General features: G+C 42.4%; 1 protein-coding gene across 6 annotated transcripts in view; it reads right to left on the bottom strand.

The window, feature by feature from the left end:
* Positions 1-26,886, bottom strand: part of LOC137352748 (cytosolic carboxypeptidase 2-like) — a 276,792-nt gene that overhangs the window by 233,147 nt on the left and 16,759 nt on the right. For 3 of the 6 annotated variants that reach the window (XM_068018553.1, XM_068018542.1, XM_068018516.1), the window contains exons 2-3: positions 18,882-18,971; positions 2,352-3,098 (exon numbers count right to left, since the gene is read on the bottom strand). The exons of 1 other annotated variant lie outside the window; for it this stretch is intronic. In XM_068018553.1, the coding sequence (XP_067874654.1) occupies positions 2,352-2,616 (265 nt within the window). In that variant the 5' untranslated portion in view covers positions 2,617-3,098; positions 18,882-18,971. The remainder of the gene's footprint in view (positions 1-2,351; positions 3,099-18,881; positions 18,972-26,886) is intronic. 2 more of the 6 variants (XM_068018533.1, XM_068018522.1) reach the window with 1 other exon arrangement.

The following is a 26,886-nucleotide window of genomic DNA, read 5'->3' on the forward strand; positions in this document are numbered from 1 at the left end:
CCTGGAATGGGCAGGCTGTCCTATGAGGTATTTGCTGGAATTTAGAAGAGTAAGAGGCGACTTGATTGAAACATATAAGATCCTGAGAGGTCTTGACAGGATGGATGTAGAAAGGATGTTGCCCTTGTGGGAGAATCTAGAATTAGGAGTCACTGTTTAAAAGTAAGGGGTCACCCATTTAAGACAGAGATGAGGAGAAATTTTTTCTCTCAGAGAGTCATGAGGCTTTGAAATTAGCTTCCTCAAAAGGCAGTGGAAGCAGAGTCTTTGAATATTTTTAGGCAGAGGTAGATAGATTCTTGATAAGCAAGGGGGTGAAAGGTTATAGGTGCAGGTGGAAATGTGGAGTAATCAGTTCAGCCACGAACTTATTGAATGGACGAGCAGGCTTGAAGGGCCGAATGGCCTACTCCGGGTCCTAATTCGTATGTTCATATATTAAAACAAGTATTCCACACATAATCAAGAACATGGCACATCTTTGGTTATTAATAAGTTTGAATTGCTGCTAAGGGGTTTGTAATAGTTTTTTTTTCAAATTTATCATTTTTATTAGTTTCAGAATGCAAAAGTAATAGTTTGAAATGACTGCAAACTAATCATTTCTTGGAGGTTTGAAGGTAATTCTCAGCCAAATGGAAATCTTCTTCTCAGCTGTTCTAGATCTAACAGGCTATAAACTATACTCTTTAGTATCAATATCCACCCGATTGTTAATTCACAGTGTTAAGAAAGTGCTTCTCTTTTTGTTAAAAATATTTTTTTTAGATATTCATAATCAAGCTGAAGAAATGCTGGACCAGTTTTTTTTCAAGAGGGTTATCAAGAGGACACTGAAAGAACTAGTTTGGCAACAACGTTTACTGGTTGTCACATGACACAAGTTAAAAATAGAACAGAAACCCTGGTAACTGCAGAAGATGTGGGCTGAGAAGTGACTGCCATGCGCCCCTTGACAGGACAAGCCTGCTGAAGAAGTGTCATGGAGGAAGAGACCAGATTCTTGCTGAATGTTGAAAGAGTCAAGACTGCAGAAGGAGAAGAGAATTCCCAAGGAAGGCAAAAATTCCACAACCCCAGCTCAGCTTTCCAGAACCTCTCTAAAAGACCCTGAGAAGTCCATTGTGTCAACTCATCTCATCTATCTTCAAAGAAAAGCCTGCTAAATTAATTCTCAACGCTGCCTGAAAAGCACTGTTCCAAAAGATCCCAGTGACCTATCTATGTGTACTTGGAGGCTAGACTGTATGCCAGTTTTGAAACACAACGTAATTCAAAGAACAAAGAACAGTGCAGCACAGGAACAGGCCATTCAGCCCTCCAAGCCTGCGCCGATCTTGATGCCTGCCTAAACTAAAACCTTCTGCACTTCCGGGGACCGTATCCCTCTGTTCCCATCCTATTTATGTATTTGTCAAGATGCCTCTTAAATGTCATCATCATACCTGCTTCCACCACCTCCTGCGGATCAACTGCTGTTTCCTTCAAGAATTTGCTAGTATTCAGCCCAAGTGTTTTTTTGTCTGTAACAGAGCTCTGAACAAAAATTCCTTTTATTTTTCCAGTTAATCTGTGTATATGTATATCTGTGTATATATATTTGGGGCGGCACAGTGGCGCAGTGGCTAGCACTGCAGCCTCACAGCTCCAGCGACCCGGGTTCAATTCTGGGTACTACCTGTGCGGAGTTTGCAAGTTCTCCCTGTGACCGCGTGGGTTTTCGCCAGGTGCTCCGGTTTCCTCCCACAGCCAAAGACTTGCAGGTTGGTAGGTAAATTGTCCATTATAAATTGCCCCTAGTATAGGTAGGGGAATATAGGGAAGGTGGGGATGTGGTAGGAATATGGGATTAGTGTAGGATTAGTATAAATGGGTGGTTGATGGTCGGCACAGACTCGGTGGGCTGAAGGGCCTGTTTCAGTGCTGTATCTCTAAATAAAAATAAATGTGTGTCTGTGTATGAGTGTGAGGGGCTAAGGTAAAAAGGAACTTAAAAATTTCAATCTGTGTGTTTATGCTTTACTTTATTACAGGTTAAGACTTGTTTTGTAATAAACTGATAATTTTGTTGTTCATTAAAGAAACCTGATTAGTGTGTTTTATTCTGGGAAAAATAGAGTATATGATTGACTGTATTGATAAGTGGGAAAATTTAAATATATGTTGTCACTCAATGGAGAAGTGGAACTAGAATGAACAGTGCATTCCTCCTGCCTTGGTCGTAACAACAGTATAGCTAGAATGAGAACAGGGAACTTGGCAAATGTGTTCAAAGTATTAATCATATCCATCAGCATAGTAGTAAGCATCTTCACCATGCAACTACTGAGTTAGCTGATCATTTACTGTACCTTTGATATTTGATTTTCTTTTGGGCTCTTCATCTTCACCCTCTGACAAACCATCCTCCACCCTTGGAATGATCCAAGGTCTAGCAAACTCTTCCTTTTCCACTGGACACGAACATGAAGTCAGCATGAGACAGAGATGACTATGGCTGGTGAGTTTTCTATTTCTAGGCCTCAAGCCTAAAACATCCTTAGAAACAGACAGTTCATCAGGAGAACTTCTATTATCATTCAAAAGAACTCTCCTACTTAATCTTTGAGTATTCATAATGTTGAATTCATTCCAAAATGGACTAGTTAAAAGAGAGAAAACCCATTTCTACATGATAAGTTTGAACGTGTCCTGATGAAGTTTTGCTGCTTTGAAGTTTTAATACTGTTTTTGTCAGCACTGACTTTCTAATTTCCTTGGGTAGTTGTGCTTGTGGTTTATTTTGCTTCAAAATAATTTTCCCTTGATTCTTCAAGTTTCTTGCTAAAGGTCATGGTCTGAATGCACAAATCAGCATTGAAAGTTCAAGTATTTATACATGAACTCACACAATACACACTAGTCATACTTTACAAAAAAGTAAACTTCTGGTCTGTCCTTGGAACATGCAGCATATCCAAAATGAATGCATGATCTGGATTTTCTGTTACAGTGCTTTAGTACTTCCCAGGTTACAGCAAAAACTGTTCTGTTCAGCAGTTAAACCTCCTCCATAAGTAAGCTCAAGCTATGGACAGCTGCTGGTATATTGCCAGAATCTGCAAAAGCAAATCAATTGTAATATTTAGTTGTTTATTGTTACCATCACTTTAGCAAATTGCTTTACTTAACAACAGCAAGAACCTAATCCCAAGAGTTGATGAAGGAACTGGTAAAGTAAGAGTATTTAGCAATGTTTTCCAAGCTAAGTTTGTAAAATCCCTATTGACACTTAGCTAAATGAACACAAATATAAACTCTGCATGATTACAAAGTTTCCTGTGTTATCTGTAATACTTTTTTTTTATTTAGAGATACAGCACCGAAACAGGCCCTTCGGCCCACCGAGTCTGTGCCGACCATCAACCACCCATTTATACTAATCCTACACTAAGCCCATATTCCTACCACATCCCCACCTATCCCTATATTTCCCTACCACCTACCTATACTAGGGGCAATTTATAATGGCCCATTTACCTACCAACCTGCAAGTCTTTGGCTGTGGGAGGAAACCGGAGCACCCGGCGAAAACCCACTCAGACACAGGGAGAACTTGCAAACTCCACACAGGCAGTACCCAGAATTGAACCCAGGTTGCTGGAGCTGTGAGGCTGCGGTGCTAACCACTGCGCCACTGTGCCACCCAGCCTCGTACCCTATTTGAAAATAAAGGAATAATGATCAAATATAGGAACATCCACTTAGACTTTTTAGTAGCTCATTCTTTAAGGGCTGCTTTTCCGAATCGGTATTCCCGGTTATAGTGCCTTGCCTACTGGGTGCACATATTAGGAAACATATTCCCCATTAACAGATAGAAAATCAAATGGAGAATGCCACAATTTCTGATATGTTCTTCATGTGGGCAAAGTTCAATTTCAGAATGAATTCAGGAAGTTTGCCCTTTAATGCTTAATGTGTACCTTCTAAAATGTTTGTTTCTACTGCCTAATTTTCTCCTCTTTCCCCATCTCTCTAAAGTGCTGACTCTTGCTGCATATAGCTGCATGGGCACAAGTAGCATTTAATCTCTCACCCAAGTGACCACACTTCATGTGTAGCTTAGAGAATGAATCTCAGTACTGTGGAGGACATTACAGCCAAACTCAATCCAGTGCTCACTTAATTTCCATAACAACTCACTTTCCAGCAGGTATCCTTGAATAATAACAATCAGGAGTGGGGAATCTTGTTAATTTTTACTGACCTTTACCCAGGGGTGCCAAGACTAGTTATAGTACTCCAAATGTTCCGCTAACTTCGATCAGGAAACTCTATAGATATCAGAGGTTGAACTTGGGTTCATCCAGGTCTTTGTTATGACGTGTAACACCAGGCAGTGCATTTTCGAACTAAGCCATTGGGAGAGTCTGCCTCAAGATATACAGCAACTGTAGACCTCATTTAATGTTTTTCAATGCCTGGAACATTGTTTATTGCCATTCTAGCAGTTGTTACTAAAATTATTGTTGCCAACTGACTGAATATGTGTCAGTACAAGATGTCCACATAAGTTACAGTTACTCTAAAGGATTTTGTACTGGCGTTAATCAGAACGCATTGTTCAAGTGTAGGAGTTCAAAGTTATATGGACATACAACAAGGTCCTATATGCAACAAGGAAATGAATGACCAGTTAATCTGTTTTTGGTGGTGTAGGCTGAGGGGGGATTCTTTGCTAGAACAACAGGAGACCCTAGTGCTCACCTCCAAATAGTCCATGGGATCTTCAATATCTTCCTGAACCGGCATACACTGTGGGCTGGAATTTAGTGTCTCATTGAAAGAAAGGACACCTCCAACAATGCAGCACAACCCCAGGAATAAAATGAAGCCCTGAGTACCACTTGAACACACAATCTTCTGACTCAGAGTGGAAGATGCTAACAACTAAGCTGACAATTCAGATCAAAGAGATGGGCTAAAAGCCTCCTGTGCCTACTAATTACTTCAAATTCTCTATGTGAAACAGCTATTTCACTGATAATACTTTGCACTGATTTTATCCAATCATTTCTAGCCGCAATATTAATTGGAAATGCTTAACACTGGGGTAGAAATTTGTGTGGGCTCATTTTTAGGTCAGGAATCAGTGCAGCACTGGCAACCCAATGGTTTTTCTTTTCTAACTGTTCCACGGTGGTTCGGTATCTGCTCTTTTTTTTAAAAAAAAGGCCTTCTGTAAATTGCCTTGGGGTGTTTTTTTAAAAATTGCTATATCAATAAAAGTTGCTATTATGAGATCACCTGGGCTATTTGTTTGAATCTTGCAACACATCCATGGGTATGGGGAATTGAATCATTAGCCCTTTCCTTCTTTGTGTACATGAGAGGGGCAGTTTCTTCAAGGGCAATGCACTTATCTACCTGGTTGAGAAGTACTGTCCTATCACTATCTAAGTGTGACTGTCAACTGGTGCTCAAGATGACATTATCAGAGGATGCTGGAATTTTTCAAATTCAAAAGTAGGTTAATTCTCAAAGAATTAAGTTCATACCTGTTGCATTGGTAGTACAATTTTCAGAAAACATTTACTTTCTGTCAGTAGGAACAAGTAACAAGCAGCTGTTTAAAACTTTGGTTGAAAAATATAATTCCAAAGTAAATATTAGTACAGTCATTCTTTCTGGTGCAATAAGAGCTTTGGGCTGCAAGCTTGGAAATACACAGAGCATATCTGTTCATGGGGGTTACATAATCTCGGTTCTGTCTGGCGTGCCGTTCCAATATACTCATCAATCAGCTTGATCTAATATGAGCCACTTGAGAGTGAGGTTATTTTGCAGCTGTTAATGTTTGTTTAGTTGATGCCGTTAATAACCAAGTAATTTTTTTTACTCTATTAATGCTAATAGTTTTACATTAATGTATAGCATTTATAGGACCAATGGGTATTAAGTTCTAAATTGGAGCAGACATCAGCTTCACTATTTGCAGCAAAGCTAGCTCATGTGTGTTTATAAAATGTTAGAAAAGGAGAGTGGCTCCCTATACTTGCCAAAATTCCAGAAACCAAATAAAAATATTTATGTCAGTTATTTTTTTCCCTTCCCTAATCTTGATGTAGTCACTTTAGCCTATAAAGAAGTCAAAGAAAGAATGTGCCTTCATGTAACACCTCATATAATAGTGAGAAGAAATATTGACAAACAGGTTGTAAACATTTCCATTGCTTGGTGTCATTCAGTGAAATACACGCTGAGGTCAGAAATCAGCCCAGGTGTCAAAGCTCTCCTGTTAAACTTCATGGGTAATTTTTACTTTTGGCGCTGGTGTGAAATGGACGATATCAATTTAGTTGCCTGTTATACATCTCTCGACATTTTCATTTCCATTCAAGTCATCTCAGAAGTGATGTTTAATGAGTGGCTGAACTGATATCACTCTATTAACACTATCACCATGTCAAAATTATCCCATAGTATGTAAAGGGATGGTGTCACTGCATTCAGGTACACTGAGGTCCTCAAACAGTCAGGAACATCTTGTTTTGAAAACCAACAACACCACAATGTTGGCTCCTGTGTTGCGACTGAGGCAGCAGGAGTGCACTGTTAATTCAGTCCCACTTCTCCACAGGTCACAACATATCGATAAATCTTCCCATTTACCGAAACAGTCAATTAGATACTCTATTTGTCTGCCGAATAAAGCACACCAACCAGGTTTCTTTAATAAACAATAACAAATTATCTGTTTATTATAAAACCAAGTCTTAACCAACAATGAAGTAAATATATATATGTGAATTGAAATATGAAAGCCCCGTATTATTATCCTAGCCCTCACACACACTCTCAGACATCCGAAAACTGGTTAACCGGGAAAAAAGGGATTATTGTTCACAGCTGCTACAAAGAAATAGAAGGAATAAAACAAAATAACTTTTACTGAAAAGATAGGGAGGGAAGTCCTTTGGTTTGTCGAGGTTTCCTAAAGTTGAATAGTTAGCAGCCACTAGGAGTCTTTCCAGGTGAGGTTGATGAACAATCTGCTTTGGGTAGGTATTCAAAGCAATTCAACTGCAGAAAGCTTCACATAGGTCTTCCATCAGGTGTGCAGCAACAGAGGTTTTAGTTGATGCAAAATCCTTTTTTTTTAAAGGTGCAAGGTTTCTGCAACCGTTCAGGGTTTCTTAAAAATGCAGGAGGCAAGAGTACCACTTCATACAGGCGTTTGCTTTTCAATTGCAGGTATTCTTGAAAGACAGGTAATAGCTTTCTTCTGAACTCCTGGCAGGTTCATCTCAAATTCCTATTGCCTGCTTTAGTCCAAGTCCACTGACTTTTAACAGTTCAAAAATGAAACTACTTAGAATCATAGAAAGTTTAAGGCACAGAAAGAGGCACTTGGCCCATTGTTTCTGTGCTGGCTGAAAAATTGATCCACCCATTCTAATCCCACCTTCCAGCATTTGGTCTGTAACCCTGCAGCTTACGGCACTTGGGGTGCATATCCAGACTCCTTTGGAATGAGTTGAGGGTTTCTGCCTCAACTACCCTTTCAGGCAGTGAGTTCCAGACCCTCACCACCCTCTGGGTGAAAAAGATTTCCCTCATCTCCCCTCTAATTGTTCGACCAATCACTTTAAATCTATGCCGCCTAGTCACTGACCTCTCTGCTAAGGTAAATAGGCCCTTCACCTCCACTCTACCCATGTCTCTTAAAATTTTGTACATTTCAGTCAGATCTCCCCTCAGCCTCCTCTGTTCCAAGGAGAACAACCCCAGCCTCTCCTCATAGCTGCATTTCTCCAGTCCTGGCAACATTCTCGTAAATCTCCTCTGTACCCTCTCTAGTGCAATTACATCCTTCCTGTAATAAGGTGACCAGAACTGTACACAGTATTCAAGTTGTGGCCTAACCAATGAGTGATACAGTTCCAGCATAACCTCCCTGCTCTTCTATTCTATACCTCGGCTAATAAAGGAAAGGATTCTATCTGCCTTCTTAACCACCTTATCAACCTGTCCTGCTAGCTTCAGGGATCTATGGACATTCACTCCAAGGTCCCTCACTTCCTCTACACTTCTCAATATTTTCCCATTAATTGTGTATTCCTTTGTCTTGTTTGACTTCCCAAATGCATCAACTCACACTTCTCTGGGTTGAATTCCATTTGCCACTTTTCTGCCCATCTGACCAGACCATCAATATCTTCCTGCAGCCTATAGTTTTCCAAGCAAGTCTCATGCTAATCATAAATTTTCTGTTGTCACAACAAAAGATAGCTCTTAAGTCAACCCCCCTGTGGTGCTTACTTGAAATCACCGGTTTCCCAGTATTTGTTTACTGGTCAAAACCAGGAACCTCTTGTTGACCTTCCTTTTTCTTTTTTAAAAAAAAATCCATAAAGTTCAGCTATCTTTAAATGTTTCAATATCCATGAAATCTTTTTTTGTTTTTTAAAAAACAGATTCCCATGTTTTAACACAAAAATCTGAAATTCCGTTAACACTTGTAAAAAGGTTATGATGCTGGATCTGCTGCATCACAAACTTTCCCTGCAGACTGATGAAGATTTCTGGGAAAAAAGAGCCTGAAAATCAGCAAGAGTAACACCCCAGAGTTAAGAACCCGCAGCACTCACCCTGAACAGAGACACGTAAAAAGGGAGTGAAACGCAGATACACAAAGTTACAGAGAACGACCATCACACAGGGAAAGAGAGAGAGAATCATAGGGATAGAGACAGGGAAAGAATAAACACGCACATACGACAGAGGAAATCACAGATACATGTAGGGAGAGAGAGGATCACAATTACATGCAGAGAGAGAGTGTTGTGTTATTGGCTACTAACATAATGTACCAAATGATTGGTAAACTAAACAAAGGATTCTTTATTGAAGAATATCTGGATTCTAGGAGAGCTCTTCAATACACGTGCTATCTACTGACTAACACTGCTCTAACTAATGTATCACATGTTAAGTTGCATCACTTCCTGCAATGATGTATACCAAACTATTTATATATTCAGTAGTATGTTAATCAGTATTAAGGCAAGATCACAACATCCCCCTTTCCTTAAATAGAAAAATTATATAAGGTATAAGCTATGTACATAATGAAATAGGATAATTGTGAACTGTTTGTACACATGTATTGACTTCCACATTAATTATTCAACAGCGAACATCCCCACTTCTTATGATGGAGGGAAGATCATTGATGAAGTAGCTGAAGATAGTTGGGCCTAGGTCACTACCCAGAGGAACTCCTGCAGCGATGTCTTGGGGCTGAGATGGTTGGCCTCCAATAACCAGAATCATCTTCCTTTGTGCTATGTATGACTTCAACCAGTGCAGTGTTTTCCCCCTGATTCCCAATGACTTCAATTTTGTTCGGGCTCGTTGATGCCACACTCAGTCAAATGCAGCCTTGCTATCAAGGGCAGTCACTCTACCTCACCTCATTCTGCAACAGTCAATTATCAGCTCAGTCTTTTGGCCACCATGTCAAACCAGAGGGTGGCTGCTGGACAAAAAGGGCTATCTGCTTTACACCTGGCTCATGATTCCACTTCATAAAACAACCACACCTGGCCAACATGCTTAGAATGAGAGCCATTCTGGAGAGCCATGCTGCGACATAAAACATCCTAAACCAGGCCACTGGGGTGCTAAAACAATGGTTCCACAGCCTGGACCACACTGGAAGAGCCCTGAGTATTTGCCTGAGTGTGTGTGTCCCCATTTGTGGTGATCTGCAGTATCTTCCACAAACTGGCCATCATGAGGGCACAGCCCTTGCCAACAGGGATATGGTGAGCAGCTCAGGAGTAAGTAGAGGAGGAGAATGAGGTGGAGGGAGAGGAGGGGAAGCAGGAGGAAAAGAGGAAGGGAGGAGGCAACTGGCGCGTCTTCTTTCCAGGAATTCTGTCCATGATCATGTCATTTGACTATGATTCCCGTGAGCACAACCACAAATTCCCCTGATACAAAAGTCTTATTATCCCTACGTGACAGACCATCATAGTGTCCTCTTGGCCACAATGCTGGAATAAAAGCCACCACAAAACATCAATTCCGTACTAAGTTTATCCAACAAAACATCCAATATTCAATACAAAAGTCAACTATTCACCCTCGTGCATTCCCTGAGGGCCTGTCTTTTTAAAAAAAATTATTTCATGGGATGTGGGCATTGCTAGCAAAACCAGTATTTGTTGCCCATCCCTAATTTCCCTTGAACTGAGTGATTTACTAGGCCATTTCAGAGGGCAGTTAAGAGTCAACCACATTGCTGTGGGTCTGAAGTCACATGCAGGCCAGACCACATAAGGACAGCAGATTTCCTTCCTTAAAGGATATTAGTGAATAAGATGGGTTTTTACAAAACTTGATAATAGTTTCAAGGTACCATTACTAAGAATAGCTTTCAACTCCAGATTTTTCTGTTATTAATTAGTTTAATTTATTAATTGGTTGAAATTAAATTCCATCAGCTGCTGTGGTGGGATTTGAATCCAGGTCCCCAAGGCATTAGCCTGGGCATCTGGATTATTAGTTTAGTGACATTACCACTACACCACCATCTCCCTGCTTGCGGGTGTCTTTGCCTGGCCTAGTGCTCCTACAAAGAACTATTCAGTGGCTACAGCATGACTGGTGGAAGGCTGCTGACACTCAGTGGAAAAGACTGCAGATAAACTTGCAGGACAACCTCAAGCAGCTCTGGGCCTAGTAGGCCAGGCTTAGGATTGTACCATCTCAGCATGGATGGCGAAAGTCTGGGCTGGTTGGCTGACAAGGGCACTGGTGGAGTGGCAATGGTGGAAACTTGAATGCTGTCATCCTGAGAGAGGATAGCAGATTCCTGCTCCACACAGCCACTTCCATTCCCCTATTGTGGCGTTTCAGCAATCCTAGTAATCTACTGGAACACAGATTGCTGCACTGTTGTGAATCCCTGCAAGCCCCTTTGAGCACTGGTATCTGCAGCCATGATGGCAGCAGTCTGAGCTTGCATGGCACGAGCTTGAAATTTCATTACCTCCACTGCAACACTGAGAAATTGTGTGACTTCTGTTTGTGCTGTAATGGAAGCTGAGACATTGGCCATCGGCCATCAGGCACTGCATCATTCCTGGCCCTAACCACCTCCTCTTCACTATGGACGTCCAATCTCTCTACACCTCCATCCCCCACCAGATCGGTTTGAGGGCTCTCCGCTTCTTCCTTGAACAGAGGCCCAACCAGTCCTATCCACCACCACCCTCCTCCGCCTGGCTGAACTTGTTCTCACATTGAACAACTTCTCCTTCAACTCCACTCACTTCCTTCAAGTAAAAGGTGTTGCTATGGGTACCCGCATGGGTCCTAGTTATGCCTGTCTTTTTGTGGGATATGTCGAACATTTCTTGTTCCAGTCCTACTCAGGCCCCCTCCCTCAACTCTTTTTCCAGTACATTGATGACTGTTTTGGTGCCGTTTCCTGCTCCCGCCCGGAACTAGAAAACTTTATCAACTTTGATTCTAATTTCCACCCTTCTCTCACCTTCACATGGTCCATCCCCGACACTTCCCTTCCCTTCCTCGATTTCTCTGTCTCCATCTCTGGGGATAGGCTGTCTACTAATATTCATTATAAGCCCACCGATTCCCACAGCTACCTCGACTACACTTCTTCACACCCTGCCTCCTGTAAGGACTCCATTCCATTCTCCCAGTTTCTCCGTCTCTGATGCATCTGCTCTGATGATGCAACCTTCCACGAACAGTGCTTCTGATATGTCTTCCTTTTTCCTCAACCGAGGATTCCCTCCCACTGTGGTTGACAGGGCCCTCAGCCGTGTCTGGCTCATTACCTATTTACCCTCACCCCTTCCCCTCCCTCCCAGAACCATGACAGGGTTCCCCTTAACCTCACTTTCCACCCCACTAAACTCCAGATCCAAAGGATCATCCTCAGTCAATTCCGCCACATCCAGCGTGATGCCACTACCAAACGCATCTTCCCCTCCCTTCCCCTGTCAGTATTCCAAAGGGATAATTCCCTCCGCAGCACCTTCGTCCACTCCTCCACTACCCCCACCACCTTGTCCCCTTCCCATGGCACCTTCCCCTGCAATCGCAGGAGGTGTAATACCTGCCCATTTACCTCCTCTCTCCTCACTATCCAAGGCCCCAAACACTCCTTTCAGGTGAAGCAATGATTTACTTGTACTTCTTTCAATTTAGTACACTGTATTCACTACTCACAATGTGGTCTCTTGTACATTGGGAGACCAGATTGGGTGACTGCTTTGCGGAACACCTCTGCTCAGTCCGAAAGCATGACCCCGAGCTTCCGGTTGCTTGCCGTTTCAACACTCCCCCCTGCTGTCATGCTCACATCTCTGTCCTGGTTTTGCTGCAGTGTTCCAGTGAACATCAACGCAAGCTCGAGGAACAGCATCTCATTTACCAATTAGGCACACTACAGCCTGCCGGATTGAACATTGAATTCAACAATTTCAGAGCATCACGGGCCTCCCCTTTTTATGTATAGTTATTTTTTTCTTTTTTCTTTTTTATTTGGTTATTTTATTTTAGGTTTTTTAGTGTGTTTAGTTTGTTTCTACTGTGCCTACCCACTGTTTCTGTTTTTAAAATTTTTTTTAATGTTTGTGCTCGGAGTGCTTTGTGCTTTTCAGCCTATTCACACCCTCTCTGTACTAACGCTTTGTCTTTCAGCACACCAGTAACATACCGTTTGCCTTTGTTGCATGAACTTCTGGTCAGTTATTCTCTGTGACTTTGTCCTATCAACACCTCTTTTGTTATCTTTTGCCCCACCCCCAACTTTATTTGCTTAAAATCTTTTACATTTCTAATGTTTGTCAGTTCTGAAGAAGGGTCACTGACCTGAAACGTTAACTCTGTTTCTCTCTCCACAGATGCTGCCAGACCTGTTGAGTATTTCCAGCAGTTCTTGTTTTTATTTCAGACTTCCAGCATTTGCAGTATTTTGCTTTTATTTCAAGGCACTGCATCATGTTTAGGTCCTTAAGTCTTCTCATGGTGTTGATCATTTAGGTGATGCATTTTGGGAGGACTAACAGAGGAGGAAGTACAGAGTGTCAGAGAGACTTTGGTGTACTTGTCCATAGATCACTGAAGGCAGCAGCACAGGTAGATAAGGTGGTTAGGAAGGCATATGGGATCCTTGCCTTTATTAGCCGAGGCATAGAATATAAGAGCAGGGAGGTTATGATGGAGCTGTATAAAATGCTAGTTAGGCCACAGCTGGAGTACTGTGTACAGTTCTGGGCACCACACTATAGGCAGGATGTGATTGCACTGGAGAGGGTGCAGAGGAGATTCACTAGGATGTTTTTTTATTTACTATTTTATTTAGAGATACAGCACTGAAACAGGCCCTTTGGCCCACTGAGTCTGTGCCGACCAAGAACCACCCATTTATACTAACCCTACAGTAATCCCATATTCCCTACCTACACTAGGGGCAATTTACAATGGCCATTTTACCTATCACCTGCAAGTCTTTGGCGGTGGGAGGAAACTGGAGCACCCGGCGAAAACCCACGCGGTCACAGGGAGAACTTGCAAACTCCGCACTGTTTGTTGATGTTCGCCACATCAACGCAAGCTCGAGGAACAGCATCTCATTTTCTGATTAGGCACACTACAGCCTGCCGGACTGAACATTGAGTTCAATAATTTCAGAGCATGACGGGCCCCCCATTTTACTTTTATTTTTCGTTATTTTTTCTTTTTTACATTTTTTACAATTTTTTTCTTTTGTTTATTTCATTTCATTGTAGTTTGTTCAGTTTGCTTACCCACTGTTTTTTTTCATGTTTTTACTTGCTGCTGCTCAATCTTCAGTTCGTTAACACCCTATCTGTACTAATGCTTTGTCTTTCAACACACCATTGACATATTGTTTGCCTTTGCTCCATGACCTCTTGGTCAGTTATGTGGCCTTGTCCAATCTACACCTTCTCCTTTGTTATCTCTTGCCCCACCCCTGGCTCACTTGCTTATAACCTTTGACATTTCTAATATTTGCTAGTTCCGAAGAAGGGTCACTGTCCCGAAACATTAATTCTGCTTCTCTTTCCACTGAAAAGGCTAGGGTTCTTTTCCTTAGAACAAAGAAGGATGAGGGGGGACATGATTGAGGTATACAAAATTATGAGGAGCATTGATAGGTTAGATAGGAAGAGACTTTTTCCCTTAGCAGAGGGGTCAATAACCAGGGGGCATAGATTTAAGGTAAGAGGCAGAAGGTTTAGAGGGGATTTGAGGAAATTTTTTTCACCCAGAGGGTGGTTGGAATCTGGAATACACTGCCTGAAGTGGTGGTCGAGGCAGGAACCCTCACAACATTTAAGTATTTAGATGAGCACTTGAAATGCCAGAGCATACAAGGCTACGGGCCAAGTGCTGGAAAATGGGACTAGAATAGTTAGGTGCTTGATGGCCAGCACAGACACAATGTGCTGAAGAGCCTGTATGACTATATGACTCTATCACTTACAACCAGGTGAGAAAAGTGTCTAGGGGTCCCTCTCAGCCTTCACCCGGTCTTACTGTAGCAGGGTTTAATTTTAAACACACCATGTTTTGAGCTCCCCCTTAGTGAATCTTTGTTCACCACTTTTCAATTATAAGGCAAAGAAACAAGCACAAGCAGGCTTTCTTAGGTTTAAAGAAGAAAAGTGAAATTTATTAAAACTTAAACCTAAACTTAAACTCTAATTTGGTTAACGCCTACTGATACAGGATGCGCCCACACTAGCATGCACACGTGATACACACATGCAAATAGGGACAGAAAAGAGCAGAAGAAAAATAAAGTGAAAAAGTTTGAGACAGTATCTGAAGAGGTGTTGCGGTTCTTCGAGCTCGCTGTAGAGTCCTTGATTGTAGGTAATTCCTGCTTTTCGTTGGGGCCCAGTATTCTTCTTAAACTTTGTTCACAGTAGGAGACTTTTCTCCCTTGGGGTCCATGTATCTTCAATGGATTCCGAAGCTGGTGAGAAAGAGATGGGAGCAGACAGGAGAAGCTCTTTTCAATCCAGGAGCCAAGAGCTTTCTCAGTTCAAATTCTCTGCGGCAAGTTTTTAAAAACCTGCCCTAGTTAGTCATGTGACCAGCTGGCCTAATCAGTCCTGGCCCTTGTGGATTGTCTTGTCCCAGCAGACATTGGAATGTCTCCTCTACACACAATACCTGGTGATCAAAGGCCCATTGTGGGTTAAATTGGAGCAGGGAATAGCCCCTTTGTCCTTTCAAGTACTGTCTGTCAATATGCAAAACTGTCTTTCCAGCCAGTCTGGCAGCTCTTGTAATAGACCTTCTCTTCTTCCCAGCAACAGTTTGAAATTTAATGTCCATGTGGTGAAACTAATATGCCTCATTCTTGGCAGGTGGGGGCCTGCATGACAATCACCATTTCCACACTGGAATGGAAGGGCCCCAAGCTCTGTGCAAAGCCCTGTGCCAAGTTGAAGCTGGGCTCCTCCTTGCTCCTTGACAATGACAGCAGTCTTTCCAATGCACCACAAATTTCTTTGTGCAAGCCCATCAGTCTTTTCCTGTAGGCCACTCCATTAAAGTACTCATCTGAGTCCTCTGCAACAGAGCTCATGTGTGACCTCGCCCTACAGCTCATGCTATCCTTTCTCCTTGCTCTGATTGCAGCCCACTTGTGTCTGCTGACTCACCACATACAGATCCCACCTCTATGCTACCCTCTAAACAGGAGCATTTGGAAACCCAAGCATCCCATTCACTTGCCTCACCAAACACCACCTGCACGACCTGTGGCACAGTGTGCGATCCAGAATTGGATTATTCAGTCAACTAAGGATCCACAACCCTGGAGTGGAAGAAAATCATCCATGTTCCTGAGGGACTGCATAAGAAGAAGAAGAAGAAGAAGACCCTCTAAAGTTTGCACATTGCCAGTATCTGAATTGGTGGCTGTGAGTGTGATGTTTTTTCTTCCTCAGTCTCTTGTTCCTCTTCCACTTCACGATCCTGCACTAGTTGTTGTCCAAGTGGCAGCTTTTAGGTATCTAGAAAGATAAAGGCAGAAGGGTGGGATTAGGGCGAGGAAATGGCATGGGGAAAGGAAAAGCTCCTTGCTTAAACCACTACCAGCTTGTAAATCAAAAGAGGTTGTGGGATGAGGGAGAGGTAGGATGTGAGAAGGATTAGGTAGGAACATAATGTCACCCTCTATGGTTTCAGCCCCGCCACTGGCACCAATGATTGCCAGTACCGTCTCCTCCATGAGGTGAGGGCATGCAGTTGTGCCTGTCCCCTGCCAGTTAGGTGCTGCTGCTTTTGAATGTAGGCAACCTTATCCAGAGCGAAGTGTGTGTGGTGCAATGTGCTTGGGTGATATGCCTGCCACAGCTGAATAGTGTGTGCAAGCTGTGAGATGTGTGTAATGGCTTATAGCAGTGCTTGGTGTTTGAGGACGAAGTGAGGCAATCAATGTTGGGGTTGGGTTGTGCTTGATGGAGATTGTTGCGAGGTGAGATAATGGAGTGGTGATTGGAGCAATGTATGAGATAAATGTTTCATTTGTAAGGAGATGGCATGTGAAGATGCATGCACTAACCTTGACCACTCGTGTGAGGCCATGAACCTTTTGCGGCTCTACATCCAGGTCCTTAGGGCTAGACTACTGGCATTGACTGCAATGGCTAACTGTCTGGAGGGCCTCCTGGTTCCCTGAGGGAAGAGGGTCTACGTCCTCTTGTTCACCTCCTGCACCAAGGCCTCCAGTGCTGCATCGGAGAAGCTCGAGGCATGGTTACTGGCCATTTTCACTCCTCTTTCTGCTCCTAAACTCTTCCATAATGACTTCCAGCATCTGCTGCAGGCTAGGTTTAAGTGGTGCTAGCCACATATGAATTTTAGCCCACTGCTGAGGTGTGCTGCATTACTTTGAAACGGTGAGGATTAATCACGCATCATGATTCCCGCTTCCGTTTTCGAGGCAATTGAATTTTTAGCTCTTAGTCTTGATAAACACGTTGACAATTTGCTACATCTTTGAACATTGAGGAAACGTTCACCCAGTACAGGTTACAATTTATTACATATCAAATACAATAAACATTTCTGATTAGCAAAAATGGGATAATGGTTGTATTTTATCTCGATTCGTCATATATTAATCGTAAAAAGTATATGAAATCAGAGCACATGGAACTGCATTTTACACTATTGTAACATTGACCTCTTTACACAAATACACATTGAAAAATAATTTCAAATCAAGATACAATTTTAAATGCTTTAACTTAATTGTTTTGCCATTATATCCAATATTCTCTTCTTCTCCATTCTGTTTCTCCTCTATTTCTATTATTTAGCTTTGTCTTTGCTTAATTTCTAACTCATGTATCTAGTTCTAACGACAGCAAAACTTGTTGGCTTAAAATAGCCTAACTTGAAATTGTTTTATCTAACTGTTTCCTGAGTCTTCAGGGTTCTTACATCTATTTTAGAGACGGGATGCATACTATACAAATTGGCTTCTGAATGCCCGAAAATCAGCTTTTAAAGACCTTTGTGATATCTGTTTTCATAGGAAGAGAATTAGAGAGTAAAACAAACCTACCGTTATATGGAAAACACCACCTGGAATATTGCAATATTGGAACCCATACAAAAGATATAGAGCTGAGCTGGAAAAGACGCAACATAAGGTACAAAAATAATAAGGGTGTTGGAGAATTTAATTTATGGGGATAGATGCAAGGGTCTTGGATTCTTGTTGAAAAGGAGAAGACTGTAGGTGGCTATAATTGATGGGTAAAAAAAGTCATAAGGCTCAGAGATGTAGAAGAGTACATTGCGTCGGTATAAGACAGCTGAATGAGGGGAGATGAGGTTAAGTTGAGAGGAGGTAGATTGAGACAAGATGAAAGCAAACATTAGTTTGCTGACAGGGTAGTTAGGTATTTGAAGAGTTTACCGATGCAAGTTGTAGAGGCAAAGCAGTAGATTGTCCAGACGTAAAACTGATCATGTGGATCAGCCACTGTTATCAAAAGTGCCTCATTTTCATCTTCATTGATTTTTAATGGAAATTAAATCAGATAGTTTCTATAAGGAGCGGTTGATAATTAACTTGACAACCTACTCCAAGAAGTTTAGGCATCTTCAAGGTAAGACTGTACAGAAACCTTGAAAAGAAACATATTATTGTTTGAAAAGCACGATAGTGGATAGATGGAAAATGGCCTTTCCCTGCCTTGATCTTTCTGTGTTTTGAGTGTATCAGTTTTAGTGTTTTCAGGGATGTTAAGCTAAATGTTAAGCTCTTCCCCAATCTTACTTCCCTGTTCTACAAATTAATGTTGCCTAAGCGTTATCCAGCAAAGAATATATCACCTAAATATTTAATTAAATATTAAATCAATATTGTCCACATGAGGAAAGATGCAATTCCTCATCACACATTCACTTGCTATCTTTTTCTTCATGAATGACATGATGCTAAAGGTGAAATGCACTGAAAAGTACTATAATTAACTTGTATATCCCATTATTAAATTTATGATGGAATCTTGAATTATAACTTTGTATAATTATATATATATTTTCAAACATTATAAAATGAGCAGATCGAATATGTGAAGCTTTTCAAAATGCAATGTATTTGGAAATTAAAGCAGTTGTAAAAAAAAATTAAGACAATGGATGAGATTGATTTTGATTGTCTCATTACCTGAGGCAATGACCTACAACTGGACCATTTCTAGACAACATTAATTTGTAGAACAGGGAAACAAGATTGGGAAAGAAGAAACCGCAGTTTGAATATTGAAATAAATTAAAAGGAATGAATTAATGAAACTCACGTCGCCTCCTGAGTTCCCACTGCAATCTTCGGCCTGGTTGCCAGCACTCCCGCACCTTCGGATCTCCATCCGGGGAAATGAGGCGCCACACTGGTGGGGAGGGGGGAGGAAGTAAGTTTATCAGTGCGGAAGTGGGAGGGAGGGGGGAAACGGGGTCAAAGTAACGTCATGGGTGTGGGGGATGGTGGGAAGAGTTGGAGTTGAAAGTTTGTACAGTTTGGCGGGGGAAGGTCAGATTGTAAAGGTAGGTGGGAGCGGAAGGAAAATAATTAATTTAATTATTATTGGGGGTGGGAGAAGGGCAAAATAAATGTATTTATTTATTTTTATTCACTTCACCTTTAAACATTTAAATTTGCCGGTAGCCCTTTAAAAATGGTGTTAGCGCCTGCACACAGGCAGCTGACACAATTGCCAGGGGCAGACAGCCCGCCCTCTCCACGTGATTGGGGGAGGCGGCCCGCCCCGGCTATTTAAATAAGCCACAACACGGAAGACTGCGATGACTCCATGACCTGTGTGGGCTGTTATTTTTATGCCCACTGCCAAAATTGGCAGCGGGCACATAAAATTCAGTCCATCATGTTGCACAAGGCATCACAGTTGTGTGGAACAGGTTGAATGGACAAATGGGTCTTTTCTTGTCCATCATTGTTTTATATGTTCCTAAATGTTGTTTATCCTTTTCCAAACCAATTGTATCTCATAGAAGATCGCAACAGGACTGGAACATTAATGTTTCATAATATTTGATCATCAATGTCCTACACTGTCAGCTATTTCTATAATTCGCAGTTCTTTTTATAAACCAGAGATTTAAAAATTCATTTAAAATATGCTGTGGAACAATTAACTACTGGAAGTCTATTGAACATACGAACTAGTTTTTAAAAAATTTGTTCTTGGATGTGAGTGTCACTAGAATGGCCAGCATTATTGCCCATCCCTAATTGCCTTTGAGAAGGTGGCAGTGAACCATCTTCTTGAACCGCTGCAGTCCATGTGATGTAGGTACACCCACAGTGCTGTTAGGAAGGGAGTTCCAGGATTTTGATCAATGACAGTGAAGGAACTGCAATATAGTTCCAATCCAAAATGGTGTGTGTCTTAGGAAGATAGGAAAATAGGAGCAGGAGCAGGCCTTTCAGCCCATCGAGCCTGTTTCACCATTCAGTACGATCATGGCTGATCATCCACTTCAATGCCTTTTTCCCACACTTTCCCCATATCACCTTATGTCATTTGTATTTAGAAATCTGCCAATCTCTGCTTTAAACATACTCATTGTCTGAGCTTCCACAGCCCTCTGGGATAGAGAATTCCAAAGATTCACAACCCTCTGAGTAAAGAAATTTCTCCTCCTCTCTGTCCTAAGTGGCTTCCCCCTTATTTTGAATTGTTGTCCCCTGGTTCGAGACTCCCCAACCAGGGGAAACATCTTTCCTGCATCTACCCCGTCCATCCCTCATGGGATGGTGGGCATCACTGGCTATGCCAGCATTTATTGCCCATCCCTAATTGCCCTTGAGAAGGTGGTGGTGAGCTGCCTTTTTGAACTGTTGCAGTCCATGTGAGGTAGGTACACCTACAATGCTGTTAGGAAGGCATTTCCAGGATTTTGACCCAGCGGCAGTGAAGGAACTGCGATATAGTTCCAAGTCAGGATGGTGTGTGACTTGGACGGGAACTTGCAGGTGGTGATGTTCCCATGCATCTGCTGCTCTTGTCCTTTGAGCTGGTAGAGGTCGCGGGTTTGGAAGGTGCTGTCTAAGGAGCCTTGGTGCATTGCTGCAGTGCATCTTGTAGATGGTACACACTGCTGCCACTGTGCATCGGTGGTGGGGGGAGTGAATGTTTGTGGATGGTGTGCCAATCAAGCGGGCTGCTTTGTTCTGGATGATGTCGAGCTTCTTGAGTTTTGTTGGAGCTGCACCCATCCAGGCAAGTGGAGAGTATTCCATCACACTCCTGACTTGTGCGTTGTAGATGGTGGACTGGCTTTGGGGAGTCAGGAGATGAGTTACTCGCCTCAGGATTCCTAGCCTCTGACCTGCTCTTGTAGCCACGGTATTTATATGGCTACTCCAGTTCAGTTTCTGGTCAATGGTAGCCCCTAGAATGTTGATAGTGGGGGATTCAGCGATGGTAATGCCATTGAATGTCAAGAGGAGATGGTTAGATTCTCTCTTGTTGGAGATGATCATTGCCCGGCACTTGTGTGGCGCAAATGTTACTTGCCACTAATCAGCCCAAGCCTGGATATTTTCCAGGTCGTGCTGCATTTCTACACGGACTGCTTCAGTATTTGAGGAGTCGCGAATGGTGCTGAACATTGTGCAATCATCAGCGAACATCCCCACTTCTGACCTTATGATTGAAGGAACGTTATTGATGAAGCAGCTGAAGATGGTTGGGCCTAGGACACTACCCTGAGGAACTCCTGCAGTGATGTCCTGGAGCTCAGATGATTGACCTCCAACAACAACAGCCAGCTTCCTTTGCGCTAGGTATGACTCCAACCAGCAGAGAATTTTCCCCCTGATTCCCATTGACTCCAGTTTTGCTAGGGCTCCTTGATGCCATACTCGGTCAAATGCTGCCTTTAAGTATTTTGTAGGTTTCAATGAGATCACCTTTCATTCTTCAAAACTCTAGAGAATACAGGCCCAGTTTCCCCAATCTCTCTTCATGGAACAAGTCTGGTGAGTCTTCGTTGCACTCCCTCTATGGCAATAATATCCTTCCTAAGGTAAGGGGAACAAAACTGCACACAGTACTCCAGGTACAATCTAACCAAGGTTCTATACAACTGAAGCAAGTCTTCACCACTCCTGTACTCAAATCCTCTTGCAATAAAGGCTAGCATACCATTAGCCTTCTTAATTGCTTGCTGCAACTGCATGCTGGCTTTCAGTGACTTATTGACGAGGACACCCACGTGCATGTATACATCTACACTTTCTAATCTCTTACCATTTAAGAAATACTCTGCACATCTATTCCTCCTACAAAGTGGATAACCTCACATTTTTCCAAATTATATTCCATCTGCCATGTTTTTGCCCACTCACTAAGTCTGTCCAAATCCCCTTGAAGCCACTTTGCAACTTCCCCACGAAACACATTCCCACCTAGTTTTATGTCTTCCGCGAGCTTGGAAATATTACATTTGGTTCCCACATCCAAGTCATTGATTTCTATTGTGAACAGCTAGGGCCCAAGTACCGATCCTTGAAGGGTGACCTGCAGGTGGTGGTGTTTCCATGTGACTGCTGCCCTTGTCCTTCTAGGTGGTAGAGGGCACAAGCTTCAAAGGTGCTGGTTAAAGGAGCCTTGGTGAGTTGCTGCAATGCATCTTGTATATGGTCATACTGCTGCCACTGTGCATCAGTGGCGAAAAGAGTGAATGTTTAAGGTGGTGGATGGGGTGCCAATTAAGTGAGCTGCTTTGTCCTGGATGGTGTTGAGCCTCTTGGGTGTTGTTGGAGCTGCACCCATCCAGGCAAGTGGAGAGTATTCCATCGCACTCCTGATTTGTGCTTTGTAGATGGTGGACAGGCTTTGGGAAGTCAGGAGGTGGGCTACTCGCCGCAGAATTCCCAGCCTCTGACCGCCCTTACAGCCACAGTATTTATATGGCTGGTCCAGTTAAGTGTCTGATCAATGTTAACCCCCTAAGAAAGGATAAGCAACATTTATGATGGTGGGGGATTCAGCAATGGTAATTCCATTGAATGCCAAAGGGAAATGGTTAAGATGGCCATTGTCTGGCACTTGTGTGGCGTGATTGTTACTTGCCACTTATCAGCCAAAGCCTGAATGTTGTCAGGATCTTGCTGCATATGGGCACGGACTGCTTCAGTATCTGAGGAGTTGTGAATGGTGCTGAACATTGTGCAATCATCAGCAAACATCCCCACTTCTGACCTTATAATGGAGGGAAGCTCATTGATGAAGCATCTGAAGACAGTTGGGTCTAGGACACTACCCACAGGAGCTTCTGCAGCAATGTCCTGGGGCGGAGATGATTGGCTATCATAATCCCCAACCATCTTCCTTTGTGCTCGATATCACTCCAACCAATGGAGAGCTTTTCCCCCTGATTTCCATTGACTTCAATTTTGCTAGGCCTCCTTGATGCCACATATGGACAAATGCTGCCTTGACGTCAAGTGTAGTCACTCTCATCTCACCTCTTGAACTCAGCTGTTTTGTCCATGTTTGTACAAGGCCATAATGAGGTCAGGAGTTGAATGGTCCTGGCAGAACCCAAACTGAATATTGATGAGTGACTTGTTCTGAGTAATTGCCGTTTGATAGCACTGTCGGCGACACCTTCTATCACTTTGCTGATAATGTTGGTAGACCGATGGGACGGTAGTTGGCCAGATTGGATTTGCCCTGCTTTTCCTTTGGACAGGATATACCTGGGCAATTTTCCACATTGTCAAGTAGATGCCACTGTTGTAGCTGTACTGGAACAGCTTGGTTAAGTGCCCAGTTCTGGAGCACACGTCTTCAGTACTACATCGAGATGTTGTCAGGGCCCATAGCCTTTGCTGTATCCAGTACCTTCAGCCATTTCTTGACATCATGTGGAGTGAATCGAATTGTCTGAAGACTAGCATCTCTGATGTTGGGATGCTCAGAAGGAGGTCAAGATGAATCATCCACTCAGCACTTCTCGTTGAAGATGGTTGCCAATGTTTCACCCTTGTCTTTTGCACTGACGTGCTGGGCTCTGCCATCATTCAGGATGGGCATATTTATGGGGCTTCCTCCTCTGGCTAGTTTTTTAATTGTCCACCACCATTCACAACTGGGTGTGACAGAATTGCAGAGCTTTGATCGGATCTGTTGGTGTGGGATCGTTTCTGCTGTTTGGCATGCAAGTAGTCCTGTGTTGTACCTTCACCAGCATCTAATTTTTAGGTGTATTTTTTGGCTTGATAGTAATGGTAGAGAGAGGGATATGCCAGGCCATGAGGTTGTAGATTGTGTAATGTGTTCTTTATGTTGTCTGGTGCAACATAAATGAGATGCGTGGCATCCAGTTTGCTGAAGATCTCAAACAGATTTATTAACAGCTGAACTATTATATACAGTACAGAGCAAACTATTTACAGAACCTTTGTTTGGGTATTACAGTTGCAGAGTGACTCTGGCTTTGAGTTACGTGACTACATCCTGGTACTTAGCTCATTTACATACTGAGTTCTTAAAGGGACATCATTCTTAAGGCGATCATACAACAGATTGTAGTTGAATACAGTTATGCTGCTGTTGATGGCACAAAGCACCTCATTAGTGCCTCATGTTCTGAATTTAGCATGATGGTAGTGCCACACATCACAATAGAGGGGATCCTCGGTTTGAAGATGGGACTTCATCTCCACAAGTACTGTGGGGTGGTCACTCCTACTAATACTGAACAGTATTGAATCATGAACAGATGCATCTGCAACAGGTAGCTTGGTGACAACAAGGTCAAATAGATTTTTTTCTCTTGTTGGTTCTCTCACAAGCTGCTGCGAGCCCAGTCTGGCAGATATGTCCTTTAAGACTCAGCCAGCTCGATCAATAGTGGGGCTACTGAGCCACTCTTGGTAATGGACACTGAAATTCCCCACCCAGAGCACATTCTGTACCCTTGTAATGCTCAGTGCTTCTTCCAAGTGGTGTTCAACATGGAGGAGTACTGATTCATCAGCTGAAGTGGGGGTGGGGGGAACGGGGGTTGGGGGGGGAACGGGGATTGGGGGGTGGTGGCGGGGTGGTGGGGGGGGTGGAGTAGAGGTGGTAATCAGCAGGAGGTTTCCTTGCCTATGTTTGATCTGATGTCATGAGACTTCATAAGGTCCGGAGTCATTGGTGACAATGTTGACAATAGTCTTTTGTACATTGTTTCACTCGAGACGTGTTGACGTGTTGATTTTGTATTCTGAAAGGCCATTGACCTGAAACATTAATTCTGTTTCTTTCTCCACAGATGTTGCCTGATCTGATGAATATCTCTAACATTTTCTATTTTTATTTCAGATTTCCAGCCTCAGCAGTATTTTACTTCTGTAAATTTCTATTCTGTTTAGGTTAAATAACTTTTAATATCTACATTATTCACAGCTTTCTACATTTTAAAAGATGTAACTTGGCTCCCCTCAAGAATAAAATAAATTCTGTTTTACAGCCCATCCTCATAATTTAGCATTTTGTGTAAAAAACTTAAAAAATAAAACTGGTGGAATATTTATCTCAACCAATCAGTTTGGCAAGCAGTAGAATAACATTTAAGAAGCAAAATTGTTGCAGTTTTGCTTTGCTTTGAGTAATACGTAGTGTGTATTGTACTTGATGAATTTGCAAAGATCTTGCAACACAAGAACAATTCAAACAATTGCAATCTTCAATGTAGTAGCAACAGCTTGTTTTAAATCAATTGTTAAATGTTACTGAGATCAAGGTCTCATACTGAATTTTTCAAAAGCAAAGGAATAATGCTAAATCTAAATCATGTGTTCAGCCACAGTTCGACTTTAAAGGGATATTTTGTTTCCAACAGGACCATCAGGGATGCAGTGAATGTCAGAAAATTGGAGTGCAATCCTGTAATGATTTTTCTTCCATTTTTTCCTGCTACTTGTTGCACCCTAGCAATCCACTGACCCAGGAAAATGATGCCCACTGCTTTGGGTGTTTTACTTCGGGAATGATATTAAGGCTTGGAGAGGGTGCAGAAAAGATTCTGTCCACCCTGAAACTGAATGGAATTATTGGAGGGGCACCTCTCCATTGAATCCCATTGTAATTCAGCCCAGTCAGAAATTCCTGCCTTCACAACAATGTAATTGCTGACTTATGCCCTCCCCCAACTCACGAATAATGTTGTCTATGATTCCAGGTACTCTTTAGTCATCGCAAATGCAATAATGATCTGGACCACTATTATTACTTGATCTTTGGTGTGTGATCTATTTTAAGACTCACAGGACTACAAGTAATATTACAAAGTAAATGAGGGTTTTATTATAACTCAACTGGAACATATATATAGAGACAGTTACTGCAAGCGCTATATCTAAACATGTCTTGCTCTGTCGGGCTCCACCCACAGCTCACTGGCCATGTGTGACACGACATTACTTCCTCCAGTGATCTTTACTTACAGCTCCTTAAGGTGGTCTGTTCTTAAGGTCATCCATAATATCCCCCTTTTTTCCAAAGATAAAAACATAAGTATAATAAACAATGATGTTGTGGTTCGGGCTAACTATACACATTTTGTAGCCTCTGTATGTACATCTTCAGACTTTGTCTTTGAACGTGTCCACGATGCGACATTGCCACATGCAGTGTTGTTGTACAGCTCCCTGAGTTGAATTCAGTTCCATCCGAGAGTCACACTATTGGGTGTCTGGACTTTGCACAATTTGGGCTGGTCGCATATCCTCGCAGCCTCTGTAGGATACCAAGTTCTCAATGAATGTTTGAGGACTCTGACCTACTCGCAATCAAGCTAATTCTGGTCCTGTGTGCCTGTTGTGCAATTAATTCATCTTCAGTTTGTTATGCCTAATAAAGACATATCATATTCCTAACTTTTGAGATACAAACTTTATCCAATGTGGACTCTTTGAAATTGACTTTTCCTTTAAAAAAAGTGAACAATGTGCTGCAAAGATGGCCAGCAAAGGTCAGAAGGCCTGTGTATTCAACAACTGCTTCACTGTCTCGAAAGGACAAAAGGATACATTCCAGACTAAGAGGTGTCAACTATGCCCATCCTGAAACAATCAAGAGACATTCCTGAATGGAATGGGCTTCTCCTGAGACAAAGAATGTCATTGACGTAACCCCCTTTCCCCTCAGGATGAATGTCTTACAACAAAAGCAGGATGAATAGGAGTGAAGTAGCCACATCATAACAGAATGGTACCCATTCAGACTTCAATAGATAGCCATGGATTCCATATACTGGTCATGTGTCAAATAACAGGAACTCTAATGG

The sequence above is a fragment of the Heterodontus francisci genome, chromosome 3 (assembly GCF_036365525.1).
Source record: "Heterodontus francisci isolate sHetFra1 chromosome 3, sHetFra1.hap1, whole genome shotgun sequence".
NCBI lineage: Eukaryota > Metazoa > Chordata > Chondrichthyes > Heterodontiformes > Heterodontidae > Heterodontus > Heterodontus francisci.